Source organism: Amblyomma mixtum, chromosome 1 (genome assembly GCF_055824585.1).
Source record: "Amblyomma mixtum isolate Tamu chromosome 1, ASM5582458v1, whole genome shotgun sequence".
NCBI classification, from domain to species: domain Eukaryota; kingdom Metazoa; phylum Arthropoda; class Arachnida; order Ixodida; family Ixodidae; genus Amblyomma; species Amblyomma mixtum.
Genome location: NC_143012.1, coordinates 83,015,577 through 83,028,073, shown reverse-complemented (window position 1 = coordinate 83,028,073; position 12,497 = coordinate 83,015,577). Strand labels below are relative to the sequence as shown.

The 12,497-nt window shown below is 48.3% G+C and overlaps 1 protein-coding gene across 1 annotated transcript in view; it reads right to left on the bottom strand.

Annotated features, from left to right (window-relative positions):
- LOC149366995 (calcyphosin-like protein) overlaps positions 1 to 12,497 on the bottom strand; it is a 36,359-nt gene that overhangs the window by 17,800 nt on the left and 6,062 nt on the right. Inside the window, exons 2-3 of the mRNA XM_089553571.1 lie at positions 10,449 to 10,654; positions 2,733 to 2,916 (exon numbers count right to left, since the gene is read on the bottom strand). Of these exons, the coding sequence (XP_089409697.1) occupies positions 2,733 to 2,916; positions 10,449 to 10,597 (333 nt within the window). The 5' untranslated portion in view covers positions 10,598 to 10,654. The remainder of the gene's footprint in view (positions 1 to 2,732; positions 2,917 to 10,448; positions 10,655 to 12,497) is intronic.

The window sequence follows — 12,497 nt, the reverse complement described above, 5'->3', positions numbered from 1 at the left end:
CTGTCAAATCTTCTGCTTTCGGGGGTATTTATGTTTACAAGTAACCTAACCTTGAGAGTGTTCATCAGCGCCACCCACGTTCATAAGCGGCGGACGTAGAACGTCCTGAGTTACCGCTGGTGTGACGTAGAACGTCATCGAATGGCGAGGGTGGAAGCTGTGTGAAAACCCTCTTATGCTTCCTATGGCGTCAAGGCTGCCAGAGCCGACGTCCTCGCTAAGTAATTAAGCGAACAAGGAAAGGGGAATTAGGGGCTCGTTATAAATATGTTGGTTTATTAGTCGCTATACGGCACTATTAACGGGAAGTGCTTACAGCCGCGGCAAGGAGAAAAAAATTCTATGACTCAAGGAGCTGCGGCACATCACCGCTCCGGCTGCTGGAATGTCAATGATGTTTTTGTGAAGAAGGAAGTCACAGGACACGCGCAGACTCGGCGCCTGTCTTGCGTTAAGTTCTTGCCCATAGAAACGTCATGAACATGCAAGAAGCTCGTCCAGCTTTCTATTCCGCAGGCATACCGCAGTGGTAGCCTAGTAGTTGAGCATCAACCTCGCATGTGGGAGGTGCGGGGTTCGATCGCCCCAGTGGCGCCGGGCACCCACCGGTGATACAATGGGTAGGAGCTTTGCCCAAGCCTGGCGCTCGGCTTAATCGGGATGAAATGCTTGGGAAATGGGTCCTTCACCCCACCTTGTGTAGAAGAAAAATGTATTGCGCCATCGCGCTCGTTGGCCGCAGATGCCCTTGCGCCACCATAAATCGCTATCATCATCATCATATTCCGCAGGCATGGCTGGTGAATACTCCAGCAGCATCGCATCGTGAAGAAATTCGTTTGCCGAGTTTCCGGGACATGTCGCTAGTCATTTACTGTTTTTCTATTACGCTGTACGCACCCAAGAGGCTTGTGAATGGGAGAAGACAAGCAAAGGGTGACGGGAGAGAGATGAAGATGCCGAAACCGGCTAATCAGGCTGGCAGTGATATCAAGGAAACGTTGCTAAGGCACAGTCGGGGACAAAAGTCTCCGGACCACGTGTTCCTCAAACGAAGCTTATAGCTCAACTATCAGACAGCGGCTGGAAGCCGCACTTGTGGAGATGAAAGAACAAAAATTTAACTTTTACATCCACAAGTGTGGTCTCCAGCCGCCAACTAATAGAAGAGCTATCGGCTTCGTTAGAGGAACATGTGGTCCGGAGACTTTTGTCCCCGACTGTACGTCCCGCATGTCCGGAGAAGGGTATAAGGTGAAGCAGAAAGTTCGCGCGGTCGATACGAATCGATGATGCGTACTGAAATAGAAGGGGGGAGTATTCTATAGCTGGCTGAGCAACCATTTATTTATCCCCGCCAATACACCGAAATAACAGAATTCTTCATGAGAACCATGTCATTGATACAAGTTTCCGCGGAATAAGTACGCTTGGAAGCCGCGGTACTCAGGAGAGGCAATCGAGAGCTCACGGCGAACGCAGAAACACCGCGTCCATATGAATCGTTAAACAAGTGATTTCATCTCAGGGGTACGATGCACCTACCCCACACATACAAACACAACTCTTTCAAGCAAACAGTGCCAGTGGCAAGCTTTTCATCTCTTGTTTGCTTGAGCTGAGAAATAAAATTCTGTTTTTATGTAGTAAGAGAAGAGATCTCTGAAGGGCACGAGTGCATTCTAGAATTTCTTTTGGGTTTTTCAAGAGTTTTCGCATTCCTGCTAAGCTGGAATGAGTCTGACGCATTCTTGCCAGGAGTAAAACCACTCTTCAAATGCGAATGTTTGAAAAAAAAAACAATCCGGCAATTTAGACGAAGTAAGCAGCTGCTAAACAAATCCGAGCAGCCGCTTTACTCCTGCCTTGCTGCCTGCAGTTTTGCAGCGAGAGCCGTTAATGACAGCTCACTGAATCGTCGAGTAACTGAAGCTCGTTGTAGTTGCCGTAGAAAGCCGCAAGCCAAGAGAAGCCAGTCAAGAGCCAAGTCAAGCCGACAGGGAAGAGAAACAAGAGACGAAAGAAAGAGAGAAAGAAGAACAACAAGAAATGAGAAGAGGTTCGGTTTATGGGGTTTAACGGCCTGAACCGACTCTGGCTATGGGGGACGCCGTAGTGAAGGGCTCCGGAAATTTCGACCACCTGTGGTTCTTTAACGTGCACTGGCATCGCACAGTACACGACCCTCTGGAATTCCGCCTCCATCGAAATTCTACCGCCGCGGCCGGGATCGAACCCGGGTCTTTCAGGCCAGCAGCCGACTGTCCGAAAGACGCGGGCTCGATACCGGCCGCGGCGGTCGAATTTCAATGGAGGCGGAATTCAAGAGGCCCATGTTCTGTGCGATGTCAGTGCACGTTAAAGAGCACCAGGTGGTCGAAATTTCCGGAGCCCTCCACTACGACGTCGCTTTAGGGCGTTAAACCCCTATAAACCTAAGCACTTCCTATTTCTTGTTGTTGTTCGAAGAAGTGAGAAACCAAGCCGCGAGAGATGACGAATGAAAGAAGAAAAAATAAAAAGGGAAGAAGAGAGAAAGAAGACAAGAAAAAGGAGAAAATAGGATATGACGGGTTTCGCCGAGTGTTTTAACTAAGCTGTAGAGCAGTTTAGCCGGTCTTTTTTTTTATTGTACCATATGGTACCAAGGTAACCTGTGAGCTTAAATCCAGTGAAGAGTGAGGAAGGCGATGTCCGAAGGAAACGACCCTATGAGAGAAAAGGTGACTCACTCTGATGGTGCGGATGAATTCGTCGAACTTGATCGTCCCCGAGTTGTCCGCGTCAAACTGCTCGAAAAGCTTGTCGTAGTCTTCGGCTTCGAGGAAGGGGGCCATTCCCGAGTCGTCCAGTCCCTTGATGAACTCCTCGCGGGACAGGTCGCCGCTCGCGTTGTCGTCCATGCGGCGGAACACCCTGCGAAAACAGAACAACGGGCACGTATCTGCGAGGTGCACGACGCGGGCCTCTTGCTCTAAGTTACTGCGCATGAATACTGTAAACTACATAACTTTGGAGGCCATGGTAGAGAGAGGGTGTGGTAGATGGTCCTTGGTGATCACAAAATGAACAAGGGAGGGGAAAACCTCAGGTTGCTTTAGAGGGTTAGCTAGAGGGTTAGCTACAAAAGGGACGCAATGCCGGTTTCGAGGGGCGCTCCCGTGCAGGTGTACAGCATAAGGCACATCTCAGCCCACCGCTTCTGCGATGCAGTTTGCTGCGCTGTGCGATAACGCAGGCCAGTCGAAAAAGAATGACAGAACATGTCAAAACTACGAAAAAAAATTAAGGCGAAAGCCTTTAATGCCTCATCGTTGTCGACAAAAGGTTGTCAGCATAGGTGTCACGCTTTTCGGCTGGTCGAAATGGTTATGATGTCAGAGTGCACGGATCCGCAGTAATGAGGTCACCCATGGATGCCTGACGCCCCCTTTTGGAGCAGACAACAACTAATAAAATAGTTGTCGTCCGCTCCGACAGGGGGCGTTAGGCGTCCGTGGGTGACCACATTACATACCTCATTACTGCGAACAGAGCCATGGATGCAACCGAACTCATCGAAGAAAAGAGATAATCGTGCTAAAGAAGCATTCAAAGTCCGCACTGAAAGTGTGTAATTGTAATGTGTAGTCAAGGACTGTTTCAAATAACGCACTAGTACAACAAAAACAATCCCGCAGTCAATGCCAAACAGTGCTCCAGGAGAGGCTTTCGCCTTGCAGCACTTTAGAGACCCAAAGTTCCCCCTGAATTTTTTGTACTTTTGTCGTAACGACAGAGTTTTCAGTTATTTCGTAGTGTTTTTCTGTCGTACTGTAGTTTTTTCTCTAGTACTTTCCTGTAGTCTTCAGTTCTTTAGTAAGTAGACAAAAATCTGTTGTTGCTACCGAAAATTTTTGTTACTACTAGTTCTTGATCGGAAACATTGCAGAAAATCTGCTGTGACGACAGCAGTTGTGTTCTGTTGTGTTCTTTCTGCTATGTTTCTCGACTGGCAAGTGCCACCGATCTTGCGCAGGTGTGATTCCTTGATCTAGTAGTACCACAGGTTCTGCCGTAGCTCGTAGCGAGGACTGGTCAGCGAGTAAAAAAAAAATACTGCCTCTTCCGTAATCGAGAGTAGATGTAAGCATGAAATGGTTATGGGGCTATAGTGAATGCGTTTCAGACTGCTGCCGCCTCGACCGCTGGCGTACGGCTGTCTTCTACGTCCGTGAGTGTGTGGGGCCATGGCGCTATCCTTGGGTACGGAGCGGAAGCCATTGTTCCGCGCAGCACCCCTCTCACCCCGGAGAGCCCCTACCCTCTGGAGCCCTTACCCTGGAGCGGCCTCTCTAAAAGGCCCCAAATTGACAGCCAACGGATGATAGCGTTTGCATGCCGGTCCTGCGCGAGGGCTTAGAGAATAGAGAACTCGCGTCGCTGAATCATGTTCGGTGCCCGGATGACGGGAAATCACTGCCTGGATGACGGGAAATTGGTGCCCGGATATCGGCTCTCGGTTTTGGCTCGACGTCACCTTAAGGTCGGCGAGAACGAGAGCTAAAAGCATTTATGCTTAAAACAATATTTAAAAAGCTAGTCGATTTTCAGGGCCACGACCAATTTGTTTCACAGTAGGACAAGCACAGATGCAGCACCAAAGTGTGGAACTTCTGAATTATTGCGTCATAAGCGTGAAAAGTCGGCAGAGTTACTAAGAAGGACTGCATACCACTCACTGCGTGAGATTTTCTTTAACACGTCCAGCAAAATTTCTTGGATGCATATTCTTACTCTTGGGTAACAACTTTGCGCAACATAAAAACGTTACCACGTAAGACACAGACACGACAACGCTCTTCTTGTGGATATTTTGCTGTTGCGCTAAGTAGTTAACCAAGAGTATGAAGCATCCACTAGCAAGGCAAAAAGTTTTACGGGCCACAAAACGGGCTATATGCTGCAATAACCAGAGGAAAAAATCGCAATGAGGAAAACTGGCATGGTAAAAGGGCTACTGAAGCGGTTTTAGAATTCGATGAGTTTAAGGTTGCCGAATGTGCAAAACGTGCACGTAAAGCCTGCGAAATCGTTTTGCTCTAGCATTTGCAATGGTGGCGTAATCGCCGAATAAAGTCGTCGTCGGCGTTCAGGCTTCTCTGAAGTGCACAGCGACGGGCAGAGGCCCCGATAATGACGTCACGTATGACGGCCCTACGGTTCCAGCGAAGAAACGGTTATTCCATGGAAGAAAATCGACGTCATCGAAGGTAAAGCTCACGATGCATTGTTTGGCGCCATCTGATGACACACAGCAGCTGCAGGCGTAAGCAGCAGACATCTGAAATTTCGGCATCAATGACGTCACTGCCGAGTTTCCCCGCACTCCTCCAAAGTAGTGAGAAGAAGCCTAAACATCGTCGCGGTTTTAATTGATGATTATGACATCATTTTAAATGCTGGCGCAAAAATACTTTTCATGCTTTATCTAGAAGCTTGATAGATTCGAATTCTTGAATAACCTCGAATTCTCAAAAAAACCGTTTCAGCTTCCCTTTAAGGCGCTCGTCTCCAGCGAACCATTCACTGTAGGAGACAACGACGACGCCGATGTTCCCCAAAGAGCACAAGCAATTGGCCCAATATTGCAAATGAACGGTTTCACGCTGGACCTTTGTAGGACAGGTCTTTCTTTGCCAATACATAGCCAATATTGCGCCGATTACCTGAGCAGCTTGGGTCCGTGCCATTTCCGGCTTCCATGACCGCCCACTATGTTGGTAAACATGGTGTTGGTCTACACTACTGGCGGCACTAGGTTACATGTTCACTGCTTTCTATTCACAGCTGAACACGGGAATTCCTTCATGCACTGCTTTAGCAGACATGTAACACAAATGGTGACGTTTATTGTTGTGCCTAGACGAGTGCGTTATTTATAGCTGTCCGAACGTGTATCATAAGGGAGCAGTCACTCATCGACATCCATCCAAGCGCAGCCATACGGCTGCAAATAAAAGCTAAAGGAAAGTTTGGGCGGATGCCAGTGAGTACGATTGCTCCCTTATTACAAATTTACTCCACCTTGGGGGATTCCCCTAAACATTGGACCAACACCGTTCCCACTTCGAGCTATTGATCCATTCGCTGTCGCCCTATCATATGGTAGCCGTCCCGTTTAGCTCCGTTGGTAGAGTGACTTCTAGGTTGAAGCTGTGGTCATGGGTTCGAAACCCAGGCTAGGACGAATTTTTCTTTAACTACTAAGTTTCTGTGGAAGCCACATAGTTTTCCTTTGTAAGCGCATACCAATCAGTAATTGCTCCCTTATTACAAATTTACTCCACCTTGGGGGATTTTTCCTAAATATAGGACGAATATATGTGTCCCAAGCATCAATGCCTGAACCGGCACCTCCGTGTACATTTTTAGACGGCTTCTAAAAATCTCACCAAATTGGATTCCCCTATAGGAAACGTAGATCTAACAGAACATCTGCCCCCCTCACTGATATCAATCTGGTCATGGTCTTTATCCCCGCCCGTGTAAAGGTCTCTCAAAGGCGGAGGAGCGGCTTCTGCTCCGCCTGTATACTAATACTTTGCTGTGCCCGGCAGCTCTGAAACACTTCGACCCTTCTTTCTCGGGCAGCTGTCCGCACTGTGCGGAGAAGTCTTCGGACATCTACCACATGGTGTGGGCCTGCCCCTCCAACCCTGCTATCCCCCCTCACCCCAACCCAACCCGGGAGGACTGGGAGGCGACCCTGCTCGGCTGCTCTGACCTGCAGGCCCAACGGGCCTTGGTCGCGGCCGATGCCACTGGGGTCCCGAACTGGGGTCCCGATGCCACTGGGGTCCCGGGCGGCGGCCGATGCCACTGGGGTCCCGAGCTAGGGACCTCCACCTAGTATTTGTAAGGGCTGGCCCCCTCTGGGTCAGCTCATGCATAACCTCCTGTATTATACCTGTACATAAATGTTTTCCACCACCACCACCCCTCACTGACATTACTTCGTGGGCTACATAGTTACAAAAAGAGGTCCAGGTAGTCATACGACAACTTCGTTTTGAATTTCCCAGTGACACCATAGACGCTCGCCTCCCACATCTCTGGGAAGCTGAAGCCGGTCTTGAAAGATCTCCGTCGCAGACTGGTCCGACTGAACAAAGGCATAGAAACGGACGCAGCCGCGCCCTCCTGGCAAAACTGGGAGTCCCTGTGCAACCGTCTTGATGGTAACACGAGCCTACCTCAAACATGGAACCTCTTCCGACATCTAGTAGACCCACTCAGTCTACGACACTGCAAAGACACAACCTCACAAAACTAATTAACCCCTCCCACACTTTGCCAGCAGAGCTACTCGGGGAACTCAAGGAGACTTACTTTCCACCTTTAAAACCAGCGCTCCATCCGGACTATCACGGCATAGAGTTTCTTACTATTACCTAGAGGGAAAGCTGGCAAGCCGTCTATGGCAGTTTGCATGGCGACCCCTCGAGACCGCTTCAGCCACCATGGGCGCTCAAAGCATCATGGGGCGGTGAGCTACTTGTTGCGGAACTGCAACTTTTGGCCAAAAAACAATGCAAAAATAAACGCTATTTGATAATCAAGAATGTCCTAACGTTCAATATCCTGTCTGTAAATTGCAACAAACGAGCTGAAAAGCATTTAAGTGCAAAGTTCGCCCAAAATAAGGCATGGCTAGCTCTCCTATTGGCCAAGCAATGAATACTACAAAAGTTAATAATTCGTAATTAACAGGCGCACTTTTAAAAGTAAATATATTTTCAAAAAAAATGTTGTTGCTTAAACATTATAAGAGGTTTTTAATGGCATTTCGGAAAAGTGAAACCTTTTATTGGCGTCGTGTGTCGTCGCGTTTTCACTACTATGGGTTTTGCCCACTGCGTTCGCGCGAAAGTCGTCTGTGCACACACGAACAGCGTTTTCGGAATGAAACGTCTTAGTAGTGCCACTCCGTGTTCCCGAAAAATTACGACTGTGCCGCAACAAGTAGCTCACCGCCCCATGATGCTTTGAGCGTCCATGGTGGCTGAAGTGCAGCGCCGCCAGCTTTCCCTCTAGGTAATACTAAGAAACTCTATGTATCACGGACTCCCTAATTACCAAGTCAGCCTATCACTGAAGCAGAAGTAATAGCAGCACTTCGGAACATAACTATCTCCTCAGCTCCCGGACTCGATGGAATCACACACCAAGCTTTACGCAACTTAGACATCCAGATTTATAACGGCCTTAACCGGCTTCTTTAATGCCACCCTAGTGGATGGAGGCCAAAGTAATCTTCGTCACGAAATTAAGCAAACAGCCTCTCTCCACCAACCTCCGACCTATTTCTCTCGCCTCTTGAGTGGGAAAATTAATGGAGCATGTAATCCTCACACCACTCTGCAACATTATTAGGAAACGGGAGCTCCTCCCCACCTGCATGTTCGGCTTCCGTCCGGGTCTGGCCGCCCAAGACGTATTCCTCTAACTAAAACACCACATCCTTGGTTCAAAAACTCACGACACACGCGCCATCCATGCGGCAGATCTCACCACAGCATCTGATAATGCAACACACTATGCCATTCGTGAAAATCTACACACTACAAGTAGGCAGCCATGTGTGTAACCATATAAGGGTCTTCCTCAGCAAGCCAATAGCAACAATCACACTGAGCCCCCATACACTCCCTAACATCCAGCTCGGTGTTCGAGGGGTTTCCTCAATAGTTTTAGTCCGCTAGCACTTATTTAACATTGTTAACATTGATCTTATTCACCTCCCCCCCCCCCTCCCGACAACTCTCTGAAATTCCAGAGATCCACTTCACTCTCTATGCGGATGACATCACTGTCCGGGCATTCCGAGGTAGTGACTTCACCACAGAGACCCATCTCCAAACAGCCCTATAACACTATTCATACACATGTGAAGGAGGAAGGCTTATCCTGCTAACCCCCTAAATCCTAACTCTTCCTGTACACCGGTCCAAATCCACTGGACACAAAACCAAAGCGCACTATAGCACATGCGGAGCGAGCGCTATGAGGAGCTTTTGATTTTGTGTTCCGTAATGCTGTGTTTATGAGCCTGAAGAAAAAAACCGCGTGAACGCCGCTTAATATACTTGGCCGAGGCCCATTCTAATAGTACGCGACCTCCCTAGAATGTGCGAAGATGTATATACCTGAAAATTCGTGACAAGCTTTGTTTCAAAGGGGAGTCGTTTATGAATGCAGTTTTCTCGCGTATCGCAAGATTTCACAATAACAATCAATATAGTCGAACCTCGTTAAAAGGAAACGGTTTATAACGAAATAATGGCTATAACGAAGGAACGGCGATTCCCCTTGGAAGGCCGGGCAACACGATCTATAACGAAGCTATGGCAATAACCTGGGAATGACGAATCCCCTTGGAAGCTCGCTCAACACAGGCTGCGGGCTATAACGAAGCTACGGCTGCAACGAAGTAATCGTCGGTCCCCTCCAACTTCGTAATAACGAGGTTCAACTGTATATCTGCTGATTCCTCCTCTGGACGTTTGTAGTCTTCTGCTATTTATTGTGAAAAACGCACCTCATCGGTTTTATAAGCCAGTATTTGATGGGTGCGAGCACAGGACAAATTTTTAAAAGCAAGATTTTGCTTCGCGTCGAACGATTAGACAAATGCCATGAATAAGTTCGTAACTGTGCCTTATAATATTCCGCGCTTTCCTCACAATTGAAAGTAACGTCCAAGAAAGCTGGATTTGGGACTTTCAAAGTATTTCCCAAAGTTAACGTTGCGTAAGCTGTCTCACGTATCACGTCGTTGGGGGTCGACAGTTGTACCACGTATCACGGCAGTAGCTTGCCAGGCACATTAGAGACATCTAGCCTAGCGGTGCGAGCGTAGACGGCATCTGGTAAAACGGTATACGACTACGCTAGTACGTCACCGCTACGCTAAATGTCACTACTAGATGGCGCAGATCTCTCTTTTTCATTAATAATGCCTCCTGGTCCGTCGAACTACAGCGACCACCGAGACGTCACGGCACCTCAATGAATTCCTCACTCCTGCCCGTTCTTTCCTCATCGTCTCCGGGTATCCCGTGCATGCCCCGAACCTTATGCTAAACTGGACCGTTCTCTCTCGTCCTGTTTCGTCGCCATTCAATTCTCTCTATTACACACTATCCACACCCCTCTGCCCCAACATGCTGGACCTGACTGGCTAGCTTCGGTCGATCTGGCCTTTGTGACCCAAGCATCTTCGACGCTTAATGCTGCGTTGCAGTGAGGCCCTCTCCTTCTATTTCCCAGCAAGTGACCACTCGATCACCCCTAATTCGGCCTGAACAGCCTCTCCGCGGTTTGCGTACGGATGAACAGCCTCTCACTTGAACCAGCCGCATAACAGAGTATACTGCAGCGGACTATGTACAGACGGACAGACTCACTTCCCGAGGCCGAGGATTCCGGAAGACCCCCGCTGAAGACAGAGCAACCGCAGCTTCTCCACGGCGTCCGAGGTGTTGTGCAGCTGACGGCTCGCCGTGAGCTTCATGATGTTCTCGTTCCGAGTCTGGGCGGACACTGGCCGCGGCATGGCTCCTCGCCCTGGTGGTCTGGCACGCTGGCAGGCTACTGCGCTGTTCAGTTGTAGCTGCAACATCAATGCACAGCACACACCAGCTATGTCATCAGAGGCTAACAAAGAGGGTTCAGCTTAAGTCACGGACAACGCAGCGAGCTATGGGAAGAAAAATGATTGGTGTAACGTTAAGAGATCGGAAGCGGGCGGAGTGGGTGAGGGAACAAACGCGGGTTAACGACATCCTAGTCGAAATCAAGAGGAAGAAGTGGGCTTGGGCAGGGCATGTAATGCGAAGGCAAGGTAACCGCTGGTCCTTAAGGGTAACGCAGTGGATTCCAAGAGAAGGCAAGCGTAGCAGGGGGGCGGCAGAAGTTTGCGGCAGAAGGCGGCAGAAGTCAAGAAGTTTGCGGGGATACGGTGGCCGCAACTGGCGAAGGACAGGGTTAATTGGAGAGACATGGGAGAGGCCTTTGCCCTGCAGTGGGCGTAGTCAGGCTGATGACGATGATGATGTCGTCAGACTATGCGCATGCATTATTGCGCACATCTTTTCTTTCAGGAGTTTAAACAAGAAACGCCTCTGGTCTGCAGCCTAAGTATCATTGTAACTTCCATTATACCATTGTAAACTTCTCAGTTTCTCTCTCACCTGGCCACAGTTAGCAACTTCGATTTGAATATGCATTTTGCTCAGTATGTATTTATCTGAACATGTGTCCCGAGGCGTCTTTGCATGTTCGTGAAGACATGGAGAGCCGCCATGGAGAAAACTCACAAAGAAAAAACTGCTGGAACTATGGCTGCAAAGACATTTTTTCTGATCTTTCAATGAAAAACGCATACAAGGGAAATATTTTCTTACCAGCGCTGACGTAGTACAAGCCGGACTTTTGCTCACGGGATCTTAGGAGGATATTGCGTTTTATCTCTATTCTGACGTGGATGCATACCTACGGCCATGAGTTGTGACGATTTTCTTTTGCGAGTACTTATTCTGCTTCCCGTCTATTGACATGTCCCACTTTCGTTGTTGTTGCCGGCGAATGACGATACTTGTTTAGATGCCAATCATGACGTCACAGGCCACTTCTATACCAGAGCTGTTTCACCATGCCGTTTGCCAGACTCAGTGTGTGGCCCTTGTATAAAAATTCTATAGAGCTAAACAGTGCTACCTCTATAGCGCATAAGCCGCGGCCGCAATCCTGTGAACACCACCTCCAAAGTATGCCAACCTTGGCGGCAGCCTTACGGCAACACAGTGCTGCCAACCTCCAGAGCCTCTTCTCCCCCAAATTGCAACCAAAAATTCCCTAGATTTCCCTAGATACAAAAAATAGTGTTCAATTGTGAAAAAAATTTATATTTATGCGCAGTTCAGTAGCAAGTTTTAACATACAGCTACCCTTTTACCAAACGTTTGTAAGTAAATCAGCTGTAAATTTGAAATGAAGGATCTAAAATGAAGAACTTCTAAATGAAGCTACAAGATAAACCGTTGCGCTCTTTGGAAATTACAAATTAAAGGCTCTATATCGTGTCACTGTTTTTTCTCTTCACTGTAAGCAAGATATTAGTAAACATGCATCGGCATGTGGAATTAAATGGATTTTTTTCCCTCATGTTGTGTCGGTTTAGACTTCAGCCGAAAGATACCACGTCAAAATGCCTGGAGGTCGCTTGAGAAGTGTACGAAAACTACGATTTAAAAGCTGCTTGTTCATTTGTTGCGATTGCTCTAGAGGTGACTGACGTAATAGTTTGAGTCAATTAAAACAATGAAGCAGTGATTGTTACAGCTTTTGTATGCCTCATGTGACCTCAACTCACTTTGTTCGCCGTGGTGGAACTGGGAATTATGGTTAATGATTTTGGAGGGTTAACGTCCCAAAGCGACAAAGGCTATGAGGGA